The 21,271-nt window shown below is 31.3% G+C and overlaps 3 protein-coding genes and 1 long non-coding RNA gene across 4 annotated transcripts; all 4 read right to left on the reverse strand.

Annotated features, from left to right (window-relative positions):
• Positions 1-3,204: 3,204 nt before the first annotated feature.
• Positions 3,205-6,252, reverse strand: LOC148192633 (2-alkenal reductase (NADP(+)-dependent)-like). The gene is made up of 5 exons (XM_088098519.1): positions 5,919-6,252; positions 5,071-5,248; positions 4,672-4,838; positions 3,876-3,958; positions 3,205-3,781 (listed from the first exon to the last, which is right to left on the reverse strand). Exons 1-5 carry the CDS (start codon positions 6,138-6,140, stop codon positions 3,403-3,405), a joined length of 1,029 nt encoding a protein of 342 aa, XP_087954645.1. The 5' UTR covers positions 6,141-6,252; the 3' UTR covers positions 3,205-3,402.
• Positions 6,253-6,725: 473 nt separating this feature from the next.
• LOC124826192 (uncharacterized) lies at positions 6,726-8,297 on the reverse strand. Its single transcript, XR_015782113.1, has 2 exons — positions 7,494-8,297; positions 6,726-7,370 (listed from the first exon to the last, which is right to left on the reverse strand). It is a non-coding gene; the product is annotated as an uncharacterized LOC124826192 (long non-coding RNA).
• Positions 8,298-12,115: 3,818 nt separating this feature from the next.
• Positions 12,116-17,065, reverse strand: LOC124826188 (uncharacterized). The gene is made up of 4 exons (XM_047298952.2): positions 15,570-17,065; positions 14,019-14,145; positions 13,841-13,913; positions 12,116-12,606 (listed from the first exon to the last, which is right to left on the reverse strand). Exons 1-4 carry the CDS (start codon positions 15,616-15,618, stop codon positions 12,334-12,336), a joined length of 522 nt encoding a protein of 173 aa, XP_047154908.1. The 5' UTR covers positions 15,619-17,065; the 3' UTR covers positions 12,116-12,333.
• A 138-nt stretch (positions 17,066-17,203) lies between these two features.
• Positions 17,204-20,121, reverse strand: LOC148192634 (2-alkenal reductase (NADP(+)-dependent)-like). Its single transcript, XM_088098214.1, has 5 exons — positions 19,809-20,121; positions 18,962-19,139; positions 18,563-18,729; positions 17,793-17,875; positions 17,204-17,698 (listed from the first exon to the last, which is right to left on the reverse strand). The coding sequence occupies exons 1-5, from the start codon at positions 20,028-20,030 to the stop codon at positions 17,320-17,322; spliced, it is 1,029 nt and encodes a 342-aa protein (XP_087954340.1). The 5' UTR covers positions 20,031-20,121; the 3' UTR covers positions 17,204-17,319.
• Between the last annotated feature and the right edge of the window lie 1,150 nt (positions 20,122-21,271).

Genomic DNA, 21,271 nt, shown 5'->3' on the forward strand with positions numbered 1-21,271 from the left:
CTCTTAATCATGTTTTATGGTCTGTAGGAGCATATAGGATTCTTGGTGTTATTTTAGGATCTTTAGAGTCGTTTAATCATTTGATAGTTAAGGGAAGCTAGTTACACTGATTTTAGCTTATATGCAAGTTTTGATTATTCTTGTATGCTTGTATGTCAGTTAGATTGTGGATTTGAATTGTTTGATGAGAAACGACCTATTGAGTTGAATTAGAAAGCTTGAATTGCCATTAGAAATGTTGATAGGGGGAGCTATATCTAGTTATACCCCATCTCACATGTGTTTTTGATGATGAACAAAAAAATGTTTTATAGTTTCTAGCACAACAAATGACAAAACAATTGCTTGATCAAATATGTGTTTGTGCTTGAATTGATTGGTATATGCATTCATTGTATGAAATGAATCATAAGTTAAAACATATTGCACATTGCATATCTTAAAGAATTAATCGATTAAACTGTTTATATAATCTGTTAAATTTCTTCAGATTTCAGTATATGTTTATCAGGGACAAAACAACTATGTTTTCAGCGATTACATTAGTTGTATAATTGATTAAAACACGTTGTTGTACCTACATGTGTTTGCCGAGTGCATTGATGTGTTTAGAAAGGAAAATGATTTTGAAAATTGCTTAAGTATGGAACTTAACCGATTACATAAGTTTCATAATCGGTTAAAATGTTTATCTTGTGAAAATCATTTTCATTAAAAGTCATAACTGCCTATAACTGTCATATTTGTTTGTTGTTTTACTTAATCGAATGCATGCAACCTTTAATTTGTTAAATCTGAAACAAATGTAAAATGGTTAAAGCAAAAGAAAAAGCTTAACATATTACATTATGTGCTTAATCGATTAAACTGTGTCAAAGTGAGAAAATTCTAAAATAGACATATTGCATGTTGCTTCAATATGAATTAATGATTTACACTTTCATAACTAATTTGTTTGTTGAGTATTGACGGTAGGAGCGTCATAGACTTCTTGGAGAATCAAAATTATTCATTTGGAAGGAAATTCATCAAGATTCTTGCAAGATAGTTGTTCTTACACATTGCTGATCATATTCTGCACTTAAGGTATACTCTTTAAGGATCAATGTCTTCACTACAATCAAGAGGATTGTGTTCCCTTTTGTTGTGAGGTAGGAAGAGAACTTGTGTGTTCTGCATTTAGAGTTAGAATTGTTCTAAAGATTACAGAAAATTGTGATTACTTTCGAGATTGTGAGATTGTGAGTGATTCACATCTTGTACTATAGGTGATATTGAGTCAGGGAAGAAAGTGCATTGAGACGTGACTTATCTGTATTTTTGTTTATATAATTTTATTAGTATAGTGGTTCCTTCAACTAAGGTTACTAAAGAAAATATGTAACTTCCGAAAAAAAGTTATTCTTGTTTACGGGAAAAAACCAAGCTTGCTCTAACTTTCAAGCTTTTATCTTAACAATGGAGAGTTGGAAATTGGGAGTTTAAGAGTGAGACTCCTTTGGGATACACACCATCCACTCCATCATAGGTTATTCTTTCATTGGTACACTTTTCTTACATTGACCTTTGGTACAAGTTTTGTGTAAAAAATGTTTGTGCTCTTTATTTACATTGATGTACACAACAGTTGTTTGTGTAGAATTTATCAATGTTTATTTGACAGTACAATTGATGTTTTTTTTTTATTTTGTGAAAATAAAGAAAGGAAATTTTTTAAAATAAATTATTCACTATTTTTTTTTCTGAACCAGCTGTCTTCTATCTAAAGTAATTCTGGTTAGTCCGGACTGGAATACCTTTAGCATAATCCAACCTTTCTAATGGTTTTCTTTTCGTTATATAAAATTGGAATGTCTATTTATTAAGTTCAGACAAAAAAAAAATAGAGTAAATGGAAATAGAAAAGGTAAATGAAAACGTTAAAAATAAATTAAAACAAAAATATTTCATTAGAAATTAGAAAAAAATAAAAAAATAATGCAAATTATTTGAGTAGAGCCATTTTTACCTTTTTTAATTCTTTTTCTCCTGTTCCCTTTCAGTCAACTAAATATAATTAAATTCATCTTCTCCATTTTCACTTCCTCCTCCCATGTCATTACATGCATTGTTAAAAGTGCATTTCCTTTAACTAAAGTAAAATACAAATACATATACTGGTTCAAACCTTTTGCTTGAATGATAAAAGTGTGTGTGACTATAATATATATATATATATATATATATATATATATATATATATATATATATATATATATATATATCATCTTTTTTTCTCCTTATATGCCTTTGTACAGATTTATGCATTTACTATGATTCCCAAAAGTAATTATCATACATGATTTTTGGAATTATCAGTATGCAATCTTTATTCATAATGAAATAGTGCAGAAAAACAGTGGAGCATCCAATTACTACAGTTTGCAGTAATAATAATTTTTCAACAGTAGTTGAAATAAGATGGTTTGATGGAATGAAGAAAAAAAGAAGTCCTAGATTATATTCAATATCTAACAAAGAAACAAAAAGAAAGAAAAAAGAAGCAGAAAACATATAAGAGAAGCAAAACAAGAAATCTTATTGTTGATGTGTAGAAAATGTATATAGAATTGCCACAACAGCCAAATATATAAAAGGAGAGAAAGAGAAACAAAAAACACGAATATGATACTATCAGATCGTCTGATGATCAAGTGATCTGAGAATTTCCGTGATCTAAAAATATTCTAAGGGTTGCTCAGAATAATCAACATGAATGATTATTAATCAGCATCATACTGAGATAACATGTTAGGGGTTGGAAAGTATGAGAGAAGAAAGAAAAGAGAGTAGAAGAATTTCTAACTGCTAAAGGAGGAAGTATAGGTATAAAAGGAATAACGCATTACATTGTGATTAGTTAGAGAATTATATACTTTGTATAGACCGATTTTCGAACCCGGTAAGAGGGGTTAGGCCCTCGACTTACACGTTGTTTTCATTGTTTGATTCTTTTGGTCTGGGGTGAGTGCGTATCAGTGAGGGAGGGAGACGGTTAAGATTTTATTCTCAGATTCCTAACATAACATTATGCAAATAATATCTTCATCATGGCAATTCTACCTTTTCAACTTAGTGTAACTTTTTATTGCTAAAATTAATTATAAACGAGTTTTATATTCTTAATATTAGATACTGTGAAGTCTCAACTAACTAGCTGGAGAATTATATCAATTGAGAAATTTACATTTCAACACACATTTACTAACTGCTATCATAGATACAACAATTCAAAATGACTGCAAAAGTCATACAAAGAGGCTTAATATTCAACAGAACTTAAGAAAAATTCAGATACAAAGAGGCTTAGTATTCATCAAAACTTAAGAAAAACTCAGCAATGTCCAAAAAAAACATCTGCATTCAGTCACGAGCAACAACAACCACTTGCTTACCAACATTCCGACCAGTGTAGAGACCAACCAAGGCTGCAGGGCCATTTTCAAGACCCTCAGCAATGTCTTCCACATACACAACCTTCCCTTCTCTAATATGAGGCAAAACAAACTCCAAGAATTTGGAATATGAATGGTAGAAATCATTTACAACAAACCCTTCCATTTTAATCCTCTTAAATATGAGATGTACCAAATTTGTTACACCTTCATGTTGAGAAAGATTGTACTGTGAGATCATTCCACAAACAGGTATGCGACCATGGAATTTCATGTTAAGGAGTACTGCATCAAGTGTCTTGCCTCCAACATTCTCAAAGTAAATATCAATGCCTTCTGGAAAGTATCTGATTTGTCCATTGATATGCAGCAATCATTAACATTTATTGAATGCACAGATTCACTCAAATTTTCACTTTCACAAATTTGTTGAATTCTAACCTTTTCAAAGTTGCATCGAGTTCTGACTCTTCTTTGTAGTTAAAAGCTCCATCAAATCCAAGTTTATTCTTCAAAAGATCCACCTGGTTGTAAAATACAGTTCAAATGAGAGGAGAACAATATAATTTAGTCGGTGAGCAAAAAAAATATATAAAATTCAAAGGATTTCATTTCAGGACCTCTTTATCAGACTACTATTGCTGGTGTATGCCATAATTCTCTTAAAAAAAATTGAAGTAAAGCAGATTGGATACATAACATGATACTTTTGTAAGCAAACTTCAGCAAAGAACCAACATTGATGCAGTTTTATTGAAGTATAGAAAACATTATTAAGTGCAACTTCTGATATTTGAAAAAGGGTTATTGTTTGATACCTTTCATGAAAACAAAAATCTTCAACATATTTTAATTCTACATCTTGGAAAATGCCAAAACTATGCAACATGAAGTTTTCACTGACAAGTAACTTACAGGTAACATACTAGTATCTAATCTCGGAAATAGGAAACAACTTATCTATTTAATCTATTCCAAAACTGAACTCTATAAAACCGACTTATAGGTCTGGATCCACTTATATATTATAATTTTATAATCTCTAATAGATATTGTAAATGGCTTTGATACCACATTAAAAATTAAACTTTAAACTTAACTTAATCTTATAAAACCAATTTGAAAAATGAGGTTTATACTTATTTATATACTATAAATTTTCTTTATCTCTAGTTAATGTGAAACTTTTAAAACAGACAGACATAGACATATTAAATAATAATAATTCAATGAATACCTTCTCTTTGCTTCCAGCACTTCCAACCACATAGCAACCAGTCAATTTAGCAAACTGACCAACAAGTTGACCAACAGCACCAGAAGCAGCTGAAATAAAAACATTCTCCCCTTTCTTGGGAGAGCCCACTTCAAAGAAACCTACATAAGCTGTCAGTCCTGGCATACCTGTGCTCAAAGAAGAAACCAGAATGTGAGAAGCCAATACAACATCCATCCATAAGCTGCCATGCTTGCTATGATTCATCGAGAAAAAACATAATATACTCTAAGAAACTCAAATAAAAAACAGAGAAACGAATACTAACAATATAAATTGAGGCTTGCACATCAAAGTGACATGAGTAGCATATATGGTTGAATGAGAATGAACAATTGTGTTTGTCGAATATATACATACCAAGAATACCAGTATAATATGAAAGAGGGACATCTGTGTGCTCAATTTTGAAATCTATTTGAGTTGCAGGCACCAAGCTGAATTCTTCCCATTTCGTCATTCCCCAAACTAAATCACCTTTCTTGTAATCTGGGTGTCCAGATTCTAGGACTTTTGACACTCCCAACCCTGCTATTGGCTGCATTTACATAACTGTTAGTGCCATCATAATATCCTGACTAAAAATTGTATTTTCAAAACTACCTAGGGATTTAGAAAAAATTAATAAAAGACAACAATATCTACAAAGGAAGTTCAATTTAGATTCTAAATATTTTCACTCGTTGAAATAATATTTCTTAGTGTCTGCCGCCACATTCAATGATGTATTGTCCACATTAGAGTTTGGAACTGCTTAAAAAACATCTCTGAAGGAAAAGAGTGTATTTACTTAGCTCAACTTCTAAGTAATTTGGATTTATTGGTTATACCAGAACCCTAACCAAAAATATTATTTCATTTCTCTATCGTTTTATTTTTTTTATAATATTTATCAAGAAGTTTATCTAATCAAGCTTTGCTTCTTTACACCAGAACCTATACATTCATACTTCTCACTGAACTATTCATTCAAAACCAAAATAATGCTTACTTACATTTTCACTCAATCAAATTAAATATAAGAAAATCTCTACAAGTTAGATTTGAGTTAGATGTATATTTTCATTCCAATTTCCCAATTAGGTCTCTCTATTATGATTTCATCAAATATTCAACACTGACAAGAAAAACCAGAATGATATTCCAATATCAAATAGCAATATGGATTAATTTTCACAAAATTAAGCCAAAAAAGTTGCAGGACTTACAGAGCCAGGTATGTAGCACCCAAATCCCTCATGGCCCATCTTGCTCATCAAGACTCTCATGTAAGGGTCACAAGAGAGGTAGAGATTTTTGAGAAGCACATCATTGGAACCTTCTGGAACCTTCAATGTTATTCTTCCTTCGACCGTGTTCATGTCGGATTCCTTGGGAAAACCAACCACATAGTCCCTTAGAACCACTTGCTTGTTCCTCACTTCTGCCATTGAAATTCGTAGAATAGAATGTGAATTGTTTCAGATTCTTCCCAAAAGCCAGGATATTTAGAGAGAAGCATAGAGTGTGAGGCGGGAAAATCGATGAACTGGTAATGTGAGATCATTTCTAAGGTAAAGTTGTTATCCACGTCGAATGTCGCGACGAGCAGAAAGATTAGTTATTTATTTCACATCGTGTCCCATATCGGACATTCATAACTTAACAAAAATTTATTTAATCTTCGTTTCACATTTAGAAAACAAAATTAATCAAATTAGTTTCAGTTTTAGAAATTATGAATTCAAAATGATTTGGTTTGATCTGCGATTAAACAAGCAGTAAAATATATTTAAGAAACAAAAATAAGTAAATTTGATTATTTTAATGATTACAATATTTCTATTTGTCGGTTATCAGAATTAATTTCGGTCTGTATTAGTTTGTTGAAAATGACTCTACAGTAATTAATTTAATTTATAAATAACATAAAAAGTCTTGTACACCGTTAAAATTGTATATACCAACCTGATACCACTAGACTTTAACTCTAATTTAACTAAAATATCAGTGATTTAATCAAAATATTGTGATCATGAAAAAAAAATTTAAAATACTACGTATCTATATCATAATCAAATGGTAATTTAACTCTGCCAATAATTCTTATCAAGACACACAACCAATTTTGTGTGCTATATTGGACCAATGGCAAGTTCCTGTGCATCAGAATTTTAATATACATGAAGGTTCCCAGTTTGCTCCACTTGGCACCTCTTCAAGCTTGGCAGTTGTTATAACAAAACTAGATATACTATTGTTGTCACTGTATTAAATTAAACAGAGCTGATTGCTCTTTTGATGATGCCAAACTGTTTTTGCACAAACAAATCTCTAGGCTTTGAAAAGTTTCAAGAGCACATCTCTATTCTTCCACTGTCTCAACCACAACACCTCAAGCTACTAATTTTCTCAGCACAAACCTTTGGAGTGCGCTAACTGCTAGATAACCAATCACCGAACCAAAACATAGAGTCACTTGAGGCACGCAACAATCTTTTAGACAATTGCAAAAGTCCTGCAACAATAATTTAATCTCAATTTAAGTGTTTTCTGTGTGCACCACTCCAAACAACCACCTTCAGCTTCAATTCTCCACCAACTTTGCACACCAAAAGCTTGTTGAAGCCAAACACCGAGTTAGTCAAAGATGGGATAGTTGTTGCTGCAACCTACTAAACCTGGCACCAAATCGCTTCAAATCAATATTTGTTTCTCCATCTGTTTAACGAGATTAAAAGTGAATTTTAAGTTAACTCAACTTTACAAAAGATGATGAAATTTACGTCTATAACACATCAGACCTCTTCATGTTGCAGCTGACTCTAGATGAACCAAATCACTTGTAGCATCCAACTTTGGACACTCAATCATGCAACCAATTTGACACCAGCTAGCAGTTGATTCAAAGTGGGGTATTTTACTTGCAGTGCCAACTCATAATAGCCTTTCAACACCTCAAAAGTTAGTCTAGCCAGCAGCCCCAAACATGTCAAACAAAACTGCATCAGACAAGCACCATAAAGGTAAGTAACGTTGCACACAGAAAACCAGGTTAGGAAAAACACAATTTATTGACAAAACAAGATTTAGGATTTTGACAAAACAAGACAAGCAAATAAAACTTGCAGAAACATAAAGCTGAATTCCATTGAATTGAAAAAAAAAGAAAAGACAAACGGTGTATGAAGCCGAAAAGCCTATATGAGCTACTTACTATGACCCGTAAACATTAAAAATTAAGCACCGAACACATGGAAACACATAAGTGAGGGTAAGCTGTCCTATGAATTAGGTTAAACTAAACATGTATTAACTCCTAATTATAACATTTAATCAAAGAAAATGCAAAATAACATGTGTGGGTCTCCTGGGCAACGATCACGCTCATAACATTGTTGACACTGAGCGCCACTCCTGGAAGAAGCACATGGGTGGCCCCTAACAGCATCCTCACGGGGCGACATCATCCTATCGCTGGGTGCGGCCTCCCCTGTAGCTATGGGGTTGGGCGTCCTTTACTGACATTTGTAGAAGAGTCTCCTTGCTAATTTCAATGCCACTCCTCTTCATGCCCTCTTTCCTTACTAATTTGAATAAAGTTTTAATTTTTTTTTTTGCAAATTAGTGTTTAATTTTTTTGGCTTAATACCTCTTTTGGTCCTTTTTAAGGGGGCAATGTTTAAGTCCGTCTTACTTTTTTTTAAAAAAGTTCAATGTGGTCCCAACTTGTGAAAAAAGTGTTCAATTAAATCCTTTTTGGTCACGCCGTTAAATATTTAACGATGAAACTGCTCCTCTGGACTAAACTTAATGAGGTGTTCATTTTTTCTCTTACGTGGCATGGTGACGTGTCAATTTTGAATTAAAAAAAAAAATTGCTTGACACATCATCTTCTTCTTCCACCTCCACCAATCCTGAATTTAGGGTTTCTTCTCTCACATCCTTGGAGAGGTACCTGAGGTCCTCTAGCAAACCATTTGCAGTGAGGATTTTCTTCTTGCTAATTCTGTCAGGACCCACAAACAGTACCTGATTTTCTTCTTGCCTCTGATTTGAGTTCAATATCTGATTTCTCAGTTTCTTTCAACATTTGTGCTACTTCTCGCTCGCAGTTCTGCATACATTGCGGGCAAAAAATTGATACAACATCAGGATCTACGTTCTCAGAGCCACGCCTCAATGGAGAGATCGTTGTAGTTGGCAAGGTCTTTAACGGGGATAAAGACCGGTGAAACAAAATCGAAAAAAGAACAGAAACAAAACAAAGTTAACATATCAGATAAGATTCATTTACCAACTACAATCCCAAGTTTAATCAATTCCATGAAAGAAAATGCTTTATCTCCATTCCATTAAACACGAAACACTAATCTTTATCATTTAATCTGATCTTGCTATGGAATAACCAGGGAAATAAGATTTTGGAGAGAGATCATCGGAGTTGGAGTGGAAATGGAGGTGGGAGCCGGCGGAATCGGAGTGGGAGGGATAGGCGTGCTTGGAAAACTGGTGGGTTTTGTGGGGAGGAGAGGGAGAGGGGGAGGAAGAAGGAGACGGCGGCACATGACTCTGAGTGTCGTGGTGGACAAAGGAGTGGAGGGAAGAAACCCTAAATTCACGGTTGGTGGAGGTGGAAGATGAACCTGATGTGGACTTTAATGAAAATCACAAGTTTACCCCTTATGCAGCCACGTTGCACAGATCACTCCACGCTGTCAGTTGGATCGTTAAATATTTAACGCCGTGACCAAAAAGGATTTAATTGCACACTTTTTTCAAAAGTTGGGACCACATTAAACTTTTTAAAAAAGGTAGGACGGACTTGAACATTGCCCCCCTAAAGAGGGACCAAAAGAGGTATTAAACCAATTTTTTTTGCAGGTGTTAGTAACACTTAAATTTCTAAAATAGTTTTTAATGGAAAATTTTTGAAAAACATTTGAAAAAAGACACATGAGTTACTTTAACCACTTATGTTGTGTAACTAACCCATTGATTAGACGGTTATAACCACTTCATCCAATCTCTTCATATAAATATCTTCGAAAAGGATGTTACTTTTGAGTTTTTTTAGAGGTGTAGTCTTTAAGATAGAGTTAGAAGCTATGTTACTCTTAGTAGAACGACTATGCTGTGTGTAGGAAACGGAGAGGTAAAAAGCATGAAGGAAATCGTCATTGAAAACTGCATAGAAAAAGAGAGCACAATACAACAAACAAAAAAGTACTATAAAAGCGTTAAATGATTATGAGCACTCGAGTACTATCGTTTAACATAATATGTATGAGTAACATTATGTGAGACCTTTTTCAATTATATTGTTTAGCTTTAATCTAAGTTTTCCTTAGATGTTATTCATAATAAACGTTATGTTATAAATCCTTATAGTGTTTAAGGCCTGTCTTAGATGGTTGAACATTCATTAGAAGCTATTATAGTTAGACACTTTTATATTGTTTAGGGTACTTAAGATGTAGTGTTTAGCGTTTATTTTTTATGTCCTAGATGATTAAAAACTATTTTATTTATACATTATATTAAACTTCAAAACAATGTTCGCTTAAACGATTTTGTCTTAACAACAAAAAATCACATTTTTCTTAATCATCAACAACATAGAACCATATCTCTAGTCTCAAAGAAAAAAAACATCAAAACTATGAATTCGATAACATACTGAAAAGTCAAAACTAGTCATCTTTTTGTCAAATTAAAATATATCCTTGATTTTGATGAATAATATATATGTTATAACTTATTTATATCAAGTTTTACACTTCAGACTATACTTCAACTAAGAAAGAATATTAAATATATAAAAATATTTTGTCTTTGCTTACTTATTAACTTTGAATTACTTGATTGTGTTTAATATTCGTAAGAAATTTGTATCATATGATATATATTCTCCAATTTAAGAAAATGTTAAAAATATGATTTCGTCATGTTAAAAATATAATTTGAATATAAAGAGATCCAATATGATATCTTATCAAAGATTTCTTAGTACTAGATACAACACACAATTATAAGTAATGTTTTTAATACTTCTTATTCCGCACCAAAAAAATGTCATAATCAAGCAATATGAACAAAAGGTCAATTACCTAAAATAAGTTTCCTTTTATTCATTTAGTTAATGAGTAAATTGAAAAAGTCCGAACTTTCTGTTTTTCCACATAAAGTGAGTTATGGTAAAATCTAAGTGGGTTTGATCCACTATAACATTAAATAAAATTTCAATAAAAATACATTAAAGAATAAAAAGTAAAGCACAACCAAAATTTTAAATTTTTATTTTAACTAATTAATTAATTTATGAATTTATTAGAATTTCTTTTTTTGGTTTTGAACTAAACTATAATTTTCTGTTTTATATCTAAGTTTATATCATTAGTTTTGCATGCGTTTCTTTTATAAAATATCGCGTACAATATTTACGTAAATTTTTTTTATTTAATTATAAACATAGTATACACAATAATTAAAAAAATATTAATATATAAATTTAATAATTCATGATTATAATTATTAAAGGGGTTAAATTTTAAGATAATTAATTTTAAGTAGATTGTGTTAACAATTTAAACCATAGAATAGTCAAAGTTAGGAGTAAACTAATATTTTTTACGTATATCAATATTTTTAATTAACTTTTTATTTTGAATTTTCATTTTTAAAAAATATTTTGTGGTCTAAAAAATTTGCCCATGAATTAACCCTTACTCATATGATTTTTGTGAGCATTTTGGTTTTATAAATTTGATCTTCTGTAATCTTTTTTATACATGAACTTTTGGACCCTGTGTCAAAGAGGCCCTATGGATTGACTAAATGAGAGGTGTAACAACAAACATTGAGGGATGTGTGAAGCAAGACAACAAAATGGAGAATATGATAATCTACTTCTCTTTTCTTACAAAGAAAATTCCAAATAATTAAGTGTAAAATGGGCATTGTATAAAGGAAAATTAGAATCATGTGCCAAACTTACCAATTACCCTTAATAGGAATTTTCATGAGCATCACATGCCAATGAATATTGTTTGGACACGTATGATGTTCCTCCATTGATAGATATGCTCAAAGAGCTTCTAATCCATGTTATTCCCACAATGCTAAAAGAATAGTATAATATATTAAGTTATGAAATAGTTGTTGGAAAATGAAAGCATAGTTTAAGTATCATGTAAAGATGAAAAAATTGAATACTTATAATTAAAAGACTTATAAATCCATTATTTTTAAGGTTTTGGGTTAAATGTAATATGAGTTTAACTTAGATCCTGTTATCAGTAAATTTTCTTGATAAATTTTCTTAAAAGACCCATCAACATATGATTAAATTATAATATATAAATAAGGTATAACTTTTACATTTATAATATTGAGTTATATTAAGATGCAATATGAAGATGTAAGTAAAGGAAAGAAAATAATTTTGAATTTTATTAAAGACACTTCACCTTTGACATAAAAATCAATATTTGGACTTTTGTCCAAAATGCCAAAAGGAATCATTGATTTTCTTTTTTTTCTGAACTGCCACTTCATAAACAATGAATGAGTGTGAATCCATTGTGTAGAACAATGAAGAGAGTTGTATCTTCCTGTGAAACACAAATGTGAGCAATGAATGACTAGAGTGCAGAATCCTTATTGGTCTCTTGGAACCACACAGCTGCCATTGTTATAAGGGCAGCATAAACTACTTTGGGCAACCTCTGCACCAGTTTCCCGACACCTGGTACTTGTTCAGTAGCTTTTTTTGTTGTTACTGCAACTGTTGGTGCAACAACCAATGTGGCTACAAGCTTTTTTCGAACAACATTGAATGTTTCAGGTGCCATTTGCTGGATGAAACCGAAAAATTCATCACGACTAATTTGCCCATCCTTGTTCTCATCACAGTTCTGCATATTATTTCATGAATCATTCTAAATTCCATACACCAAAATTTGATGTAGTTATGCAATTATTGACTAGTTATGTTGGTCTGAACAAAGTTGTACATTTAACTCATTTCAGAAAGCTGATGAAATCTACAACTATCAAATGACTCCACTGGTTAAGCATGAAGAGAAAGATGATTCTTTGAAAACTGAAAACTCTCATGATAAAAATGTTCCATGGCTATTCTGATTGAAAAGCATGATAAAGCCTTGTATATAAATTACAACAACTAGCTTGTTGAAAGTACAGTAAAGCTCTAATGGAAAGTACATTATGTTAGGAAATGAAACTCCGAACGTATAGGACACCAATACGACATATATATAGGTGAAATGTCCAATTCAAAAGACATCTTTTTGTGTCTAAAATAACTTTAACACCACTCCAACACAATTTTATAACAATTTTATAAGCACAAATACAATGATGTTTGAATATATAACCTTAAGATTAAATATGTTTTTTGTCCTTAAACTTGGATACGAAATTGAAATTCGTTTATATCCCAAACTTTGATATATTTTGAGCTCTAAAAAATTAAATAAATGTAGTCCTCCTAATCTAATTGTGTTAATGTGTCAAACACGTTTTAGGATAACGTTTGAGTTGTTTATATTATTTTGATACATTTTAGCTCAAATATTAGCTTGGAACACAGTTTAAGAAATTCAAAAGGATCAAAACCATTAGGTTAAAAGGACTATATTCATTCATTTTTAAAGTTTAGAAACCAAAATATATCAAAATTTGGAATAAAAACGAATTCTAATTTCACATTCAAAGTAGACTAAAAACATATTTAATCCTGAACTTTCAAGGTTTTTCAAACCAAAATAGTTAGGTACATTCTCCTCCTCTCAGAATGTGAATCATCACACTCTTCTAATTGTTGATTTCACCAAATACACAATTAAAACACATATGACACAATTATCTGTCAAATGAACCCACAACTCTACCATAGACAAGTTAATAGATGAAGCAGGGTTGCTTCTCAGATTCAAACCCTCCATTGTTATTAAGTTGAAACAAATGAATAGGTAACGGATTATTGAAAAGATAAAGAAATGTGTACAGTGTATTACAAGGTTAGAACAGAAAGCACCTTGTATAGATTTATTTCCAGTGTAAAAATTGCATATTTATAAGTAAATAGAATACTAAGTTTGATCCCATTATGAAAAAATAAAGTACCTTAATGGCTTGTCTGACTCTGTCTTTTGAAGGAGGATCACAATGGGAACCAGGAATATACTTGTTGATACCACTATAATGTAAAAGCATCTCATTTTAGAAGAACTATTCAAAATTTATTCAGCATTTCAGAAGCATATTATCAACGCCACCAAAATATCAAACACAGGCTTCTTACTTGTACACAAGTAAAATAGCAATATAGAGATCTACAAAACTCAAATTATCAGGTCGCACTTCATTCTGTATTTGATCAAAAACTTGGTCTGTTATCTTTCTAATTTGCCTTTTCCTCCACTCCTTGCCTGTGTACACACGAGCACTACAACTTGATCACTCAACTGTATGCTATATTCTATGATGCATGGATACGAAATATGTATCGGATACAATACTGTATTTGAAAAAGCAATATGTTTATTTTGAAAATAGTAGAATATAATATACGATATATATACATATTTAAGAATGTTTTCAACCATAAAGGAAGTGAGTGGGTTTTACTGAAGTACCAATTATGCTTAACACTAAGATTGATAATTTAAGGGTTACTCTAAACAGATGCAAATTTGAAGTAATCAATTTCTAAGGGATTTGCTTCTCAACATATTTCAGAGGATAAACCAAGTAGTCTCAATCATAATTGACAAAATTAACCTTCCATAGCAAACCAAATGATACATATGCTGGAATTTCAACTGTAGATTTCTCAAAGACTGAGAAGCCAAATTCAACTCCAAGCTTAAATCACAGGGTTTGCTGTATACATGGAAGTGGAGAGATAAATGAAGAAACTGGCTACTATTTATCTCAAGAGAAAAACATCAAACAAATCCAAAACATGGTTCAATAAAGAAGCAAACCCTGTAAAGGGATTTACACAACTTCCCAATTTAAAAGCGAACTCAGAGCTCATTCTCCAGCAGAAATAAAAGATACAAAATTGAAGATCACTCTTATTATTACTTTGAGCACATTCAATTTTAATCCACACTCTACTTGAAACCATAATTCCATCACTAAACTCCAGTTTCCCCAAATTTCATACTTTTTAAGCTCAGACTGGTAATTCAATGTGTATAAAATGGGAATACTTCTTATTGTGAGACTTGAAAACTATAAATACGGACCATTGAATCATATTAAACAACCAAGATTAATAGAAAGATGCATCCAACTTTCATATGACCAATAAATGACTTTTAATATTGATAATTCACGCATGGTTGTATGACACAGATCTATGCATTCCTCCCTCCCTCCCTCTCTCTCTCTATACATATATGTGTGTGTATATATATATATACTTTTCATGACATTGATTATCAATAACATGGTCATCATGATACTTTCTAAACAGAATTAGATCCAGTAGAGCTTAAAATTGACCTGTAATTCATGCAGATATCAACTGTGCATAAAAAGAGCATATTTTAAAGGGTCTTTGAGTTAAAATTAAACTGTAGAGAACTGTACCTGAAGTAGGGAAGAAATGAAAAAAGTGGGGGGATGAAAAGGGTGCAGGAAGTGAAAATCAGAAAATGGAAGCAACAGAGTTGAAGGTGACAAGAAATGGATAATTGAAAAGGAAAGCATAAGCAATGGATCCAGGTTATATTCAGGTTTAAAACAAAACAAAATGCATGAAATCTTAACATGAATACTTGAAGATATGTATGTATTATTGACAAACATAGCACAGAGGATATCGGTAAGCAATAACACATACCTAGTAACTTCAAGAATATTTGTCCCAGCCGTGATGTGATACCAAACATTTCTTTGTTTTCTCAGAATGTGCTACCTTGGTTTGAGGTAACTTCCAACAAAAGTTATTCTTTTTTGCAGGAAAACACCAATACCAAACATCTCAACCAAGCTTGCTCTCTCTTTCAAGCTTTTATCTTAACAATGGAGAGTTGGAAATTAGGAGTTTAAGAGTGAGACTCCTTTGGGACAGAGAGACCATGCACTCCATCATAGGTTATTCTTTCATTGGTACACTTTTCTTATGTTGACCTTTCGTACAAGTTTTGTGTAAAATGTTTGTGCTCTTTATTTACATCGATGTACACAACAGTTGTTTGTGTAGAATTTATCAATGTTTCTTTAACAGTACATTTGATGTTTTTTTTTTTGAAAATAAAGAAAGGAAATTTTTAAAAATACATTATTAACTCTTTTTCTTTTCCAGAACCAGCTGTCTTCTATCTAAAGTAATTCTGGTTAGTCCGGAATACCTTTAGCATAATACAACTTTTCTAATGGTTTTCTTTTCTTTATATAAATATGGAATGTCTATTTATTAAATGCAGAAAAAAAATAGAGTAAATGGAAATAGAAAAAGGTAAATGAAAATGTTAAAAATAAATTAAAACAAAATATTTCATTAGAAATTAGAAAAAAATAAAAAATAATGCAAATTATGAGTAGAGCCATTTACCTTTTTTAATTCTTTTTCTCCTGTTCCCTTTCAGTCAACTAAATATAGTTAAATTCATCTTCTCCATTTTCACTTCCTCCTCCCATGCCATTACATGCATTGTTAAAAGTGCATTTCCTTTAACTAAAGTAAAATGCAAATACAGATACTGGTTCAAACCTTTTGCAAATAATGTTATGTTTTTTTCTACTTCTATGCCTTTGTAAATATTTATGCATTTACTAATATTCCCAAAAGTAATAAGCATACATGATTTTTGGAATTATCAGTATGCAATCTTTATTCATAATGAAATAGTGCAAAAAACAGTGGAGAAGCATCCAATTACTACAGTTTGCAGTCATAATAATTTTTCAACAGTAGTTGAAATAAGATGGTTTAATGGAATGAAGAAAAAAAGAAGTCCTAGATTATATTCAATATCTAACAAAGAAACAAGAAGAAAGAAAAAAGAAGCAGAAAACATATAAGCGAAAAACAAGAAATATTAGTATTGATGTGTAGGAAATGTATATAGAATTGACACAACAGCCAAATATATAAAAGGAGAGAAAGAGAAACAAAAAAACAAATATGATACTATCAGATCGTCAGATGATCCAGTGATCTGAGAATTTCCATGATCTAAAAATATTCTAAGGGTTGCTCAGAATAATCAACATGAATGATTATAAATCAGCATCATACTGAGATAACATTATGCAAATAATATCTCCATCATAGCAAATTCTACCTTTTCAACTTAGATAGTGTAACTTTTTATTGCTAAAATTAATTATAAACGAGTTTTATATTCTGAAAATTTGATATCGTGACGTCTCAACTAACTAGCTGGAGAATTATATCAATTGAGAAAATTAGTTCAACACACATTTACTAACTGCTATCGTAGATACTACAATTCAAAATGACTGCAAAAGTCATACAAAGAGGCTTAATATTCAACAGAACTTAAGAAAAAGTCAGATACAAAGAGGTTTAGTATTCATCAAAACTTAAGAAAAACTAAGCATTGTCCAAAAAAAAACATCTGCATTCAGTCACGAGCAACAACAACCACTTGTTTACCAACATTCCGACCAGTGTAGAGGCCAACCAAGGCTGCAGGGCCATTCTCAAGACCCTCAGCAATGTCTTCCACATACACAACCTTCCCTTCTCTAATATGAGGCAGCACAAACTCCAAGAATTTGGAATATAGGTGATAGAATTTGACAACAGTAAAACCTTCCATTCGAATTTGCTTAAATATTAGATTTGCCAAATTTGTTACACCTTCGGGTTGTGTGAGATTATACTGCGAGATCATTCCACAAACAGGTATGCGACCATGGAATCTCATGTTAAGGAGTACTGCATCAAGTGTCTTGCCTCCAACATTCTCAAAGTAAATATCAATGCCTTCTGGAAAGTATCTGATGTGTACATTGATATGCAGCAATCATTAACATTTATTGAATGCATAGATTCACTCAAAATTTCTCTTTCATAAATCTGTTGAATTCTAACCTTTTCAAAGTTGCATCGAGGTCTGACTCTTTTTTGTAGTTAAAAGCTCCATCAAATCCAAGTTTATTCTTCAAAAGATCCACCTGGTTGTAAAATACAGTTCAAATTAGAGGAGAGCTATATAATTTAGTCGGTGAGCAAAAAAATAAATAAAATTCAAAGGATTTCATTTCAGGTCCTCTTTATCAGACTACTATTGCTGGTGTATGCCATAATTCTCTTAAAAATGTTAAGGCTTATTTTTGGAGTAAAGCAGATTGGATACATAACATGATACTTCTGTAAGCAAACTTCAGCAAAGAACCAACATTGATGCAGTTTTATAGAAGTATACAAAACGTTATAATATAAGTGCAACTTCTGATATTTGAAAAAGGTTATTGTTTGATACCTTTCATGAAAACAAAAATCTTCAACATATTTTAATTCTACATCTTGGAAAATGCCAAAACTTTGCAACATGAAGTTTTCACTGACAGGTAACATACTAGTATCTATTTACTCTATCCCAAAACTGAACTCTAAAAAACAAGAGTTATAGGGTTTGGATCCACTTATATATTGTAATTTATTTTTATCTCTAATAGATATTGTAAATGACTTTGATACCACATTAAAAATTGGACTTTAAACCTAACTTAACCTTACAAAACCAACTTGAAAGATGAGGTTTGTTATCTTTTATATACTATTAGTTTTCTTTATATTGATGTGAGACTTTTAAAACAGACAAACATATACATATAAAATAACAATAATTCAATGAATACCTTCTCTTTGCTTCCAGCACTTCCAACCACATAGCAACCAGTCAATTTAGCAAACTGACCAACAAGTTGGCCAACGGCACCAGAAGCAGCTGAAATAAAAACATTCTCCCCTTTCTTGGGAGAGCCTACTTCAAAGAAACCTGCATAAGCAGTCATTCCTGGCATACCTGTGCTCAAAGAAGAAACTAGAATGTGAGAAGCCAATACAACATGCATCCATAAGCTGGGATGCTTGCTTTTATTCATCTTGAAAAAGCATAATATACTCTAAGAAACTCAAATAAAAAACAGTAAAACGAATACTAACAATATAAATTGAGGCTTGCACATCAAAGTGACATGAGTAGCATATATGGTTGAATGAGAATGAACAATTGTGTTTGTCGAATATATACATACCAAGAATACCAGTATAATATGAAAGAGGGACATCTGTGTGCTCAATTTTGAAATGTATTTGAGCTGCAGGCACCAAGCTGAATTCTTCCCATCTCGTCATTCCCCAAACTAAATCACCTTTCTTGTAATCTGGGTGTCCAGATTCTAGGACTTTTGACACTCCCAATCCTGTTAATGGCTGCATTTACACAACTGTTAGTGACATCATAATATCCTGTCTAAAAATTGTATTTTCAAAACTACCTAGGGATTTAGAAAAAAATAATAAAAGACAACAATATCTACAAAGGAAGTTCAATTTAGATTCTAAATATTTTCACTCGTTGAAATAATATTTCTTAGTGTCTGCCGCTACATTAAAAAATGTATTGTCCGCATCAGAGTTTGGAACTCCTTAAAAAAACATCTCCGAAGGAAAAGAGTGTATTTACATAGCTCAACTTCTAAGTAATTTGGATCTATTGGTTATACCAGAACACTAACCAAAAATATTATTTCATTTCTCCATCGTTTTATTTTTGTTAAAATATTTATCAAGAAGTTTATCTAATCAAGCTTTGCTTCTTTACTCCAGAACCTATACATTCATACTTCTCACTGAACTATTCATTCAAAACCGAAAGAGTGCTTACTTACATTTTCAATCAATCAAATCAAATATAAGAAATTTTTTACAAGCTAGATTTGAGTTAGATATATATTTTCTTTCCAATTTTCCAATTAGGTCTCTCTATTATGATTTCATCAAATATTCAACAGACATGAAAAACCAGAATGATATTCCAATATCAAATAGCAATATGGATTAATTTTCACAAAATTAAGCCAAGAAAATTGCATGACTTACAGAGCCAGGTGTGTAGCTCCCAATTCCCTCATGGCTTATCTTGCTCATCAAGACTCTCATGTAAGGGTCACAAGAGAGGTAGAGATTTTTGAGAAGCACATCATTGGAACCTTCTGGAACCTTCAATGATATTCTTCCTTCGACAGTGTTCATGTCGGATTCCTTGGGAAAACCAACCACATAGTCCCTTAGAACCACTTGCTTGTTCCTCACTTCTGCCATTGAAATTCGTAGAATAGAATGTGAATTGTTTCAGATTCTTCCCGTCAGGATATTTATAGAGAGAACTGTAAAGTGTGAGAGGAGAAAATCGATGAAATGGGTAATGTGATATCATTGCTAACGTAAAGTTGTTATCGACGTCGAATGTCGCGACGAGCAGAAAGATTGGTTACGTGTTTCACACTGTGTCGCACATCGGACATTCATAATGTTACAAAAATTTACTTTGTCTTCTTTTCAAAATTAATCAAATTAGTTTCAGTTTTATAAAATTATGAATTCAATTGATTTGGTTTCATCTGCGATTAAACAAACATTTAAAATATATTTAAGAAAAAAAATGTAAATTAGACTATTTTAATGATTATAATATCTTTATATGGTGCTTATCAGAATTATTTTCGGTCTGTATTAGTTTATTGAAAACGGCTTTACAGTAACTAATTTAATTTATAAATTACATAAAAAATCTTGTACACCGTTAAAATTGTATATACCAACTTGATATCACTAGACTTTAACTCTAATTTAACTAAAATATTAGTGATTTAATTCAAATATTGTGATCATGAAAAAAAATAATTAAAATACTATGTATGGCTATCATAATCAAATGGCAATTAACATTTTATATTATTACAAGGTTGACGATGATTAAGAAAATATTTTAAGTTTAGATATGAAGATAATCACATTTATATTAATATAATCAAAACATTATACTCCACGTGGAGGTGTACGTTCATACATTTTTAACGTGGAACCGTTATTAAATTAATTTAATTCAGAGAAAAATGTTATTTATGGTCATAACTTCAACATGTGGCGGGGCACACTTTGGATGTGAAAGCTCTAACTTGTGTCATCCAACACTTGTGGCCTACTTTTAATAAGAATCTTGTCCATTTTTCAAACGTGTGTTTCCATGGATGTTGGAATACTAGATCATTGAAGTGTTCATCTATCTAATTTATATTAAAAATTAAAAATATATTACTTGTATTTTGATATAATTTAACAAATTTAATATTTTTTATCATAATAAACTATTAATGTGTAAAATTATAAATAAAGATTAAGATAATTAAATTTCCTAGTTTAGATTTGAAAACATTATTATAGTTAGGTTTAATCCTGTTCGATATCTCTATTTTTGTAGGATCGTCTCAAACAGATCCTCATATTTTAAAGTCTCTCGGTTAGGTTCTTAATTGTTAAAATTTGAATCAAATTAAATCTTG

The sequence above is a fragment of the Vigna umbellata genome, chromosome 9 (genome assembly GCF_029865625.1).
Source record: "Vigna umbellata cultivar VRB3 chromosome 9, Vumbellata_1.0, whole genome shotgun sequence".
Lineage (NCBI taxonomy): Eukaryota > Viridiplantae > Streptophyta > Magnoliopsida > Fabales > Fabaceae > Vigna > Vigna umbellata.

Coding starts and splice junctions, on each gene's coding strand:
- LOC148192634 (XM_088098214.1), bottom strand. CDS start 20,030: ATGGCAGAAGTGAGGAACAAGCAAGTGGTTCTAAGGGACTATGTGGTT. Junction 19,140..19,808: donor GGAGCTACACACCTGGCTCT/GTAAGTCATGCA, acceptor GTGTAAATGCAG/CCATTAACAGGATTGGGAGT. Junction 17,876..18,562: donor GTGCTGGAAGCAAAGAGAAG/GTATTCATTGAA, acceptor TTTTACAACCAG/GTGGATCTTTTGAAGAATAA.
- LOC124826188 (XM_047298952.2), bottom strand. CDS start 15,618: ATGTTTGGTATCACATCACGGCTGGGACAAATATTCTTGAAGTTACTA. Junction 14,146..15,569: donor AATATTCTTGAAGTTACTAG/GTATGTGTTATT, acceptor GTGTGTACACAG/GCAAGGAGTGGAGGAAAAGG. Junction 13,914..14,018: donor GCTATTTTACTTGTGTACAA/GTAAGAAGCCTG, acceptor TTTACATTATAG/TGGTATCAACAAGTATATTC.
- LOC148192633 (XM_088098519.1), bottom strand. CDS start 6,140: ATGGCAGAAGTGAGGAACAAGCAAGTGGTTCTAAGGGACTATGTGGTT. Junction 3,959..4,671: donor GTGCTGGAAGCAAAGAGAAG/GTATTCATTGAA, acceptor TTTTACAACCAG/GTGGATCTTTTGAAGAATAA. Junction 3,782..3,875: donor CTCGATGCAACTTTGAAAAG/GTTAGAATTCAA, acceptor TGGACAAATCAG/ATACTTTCCAGAAGGCATTG.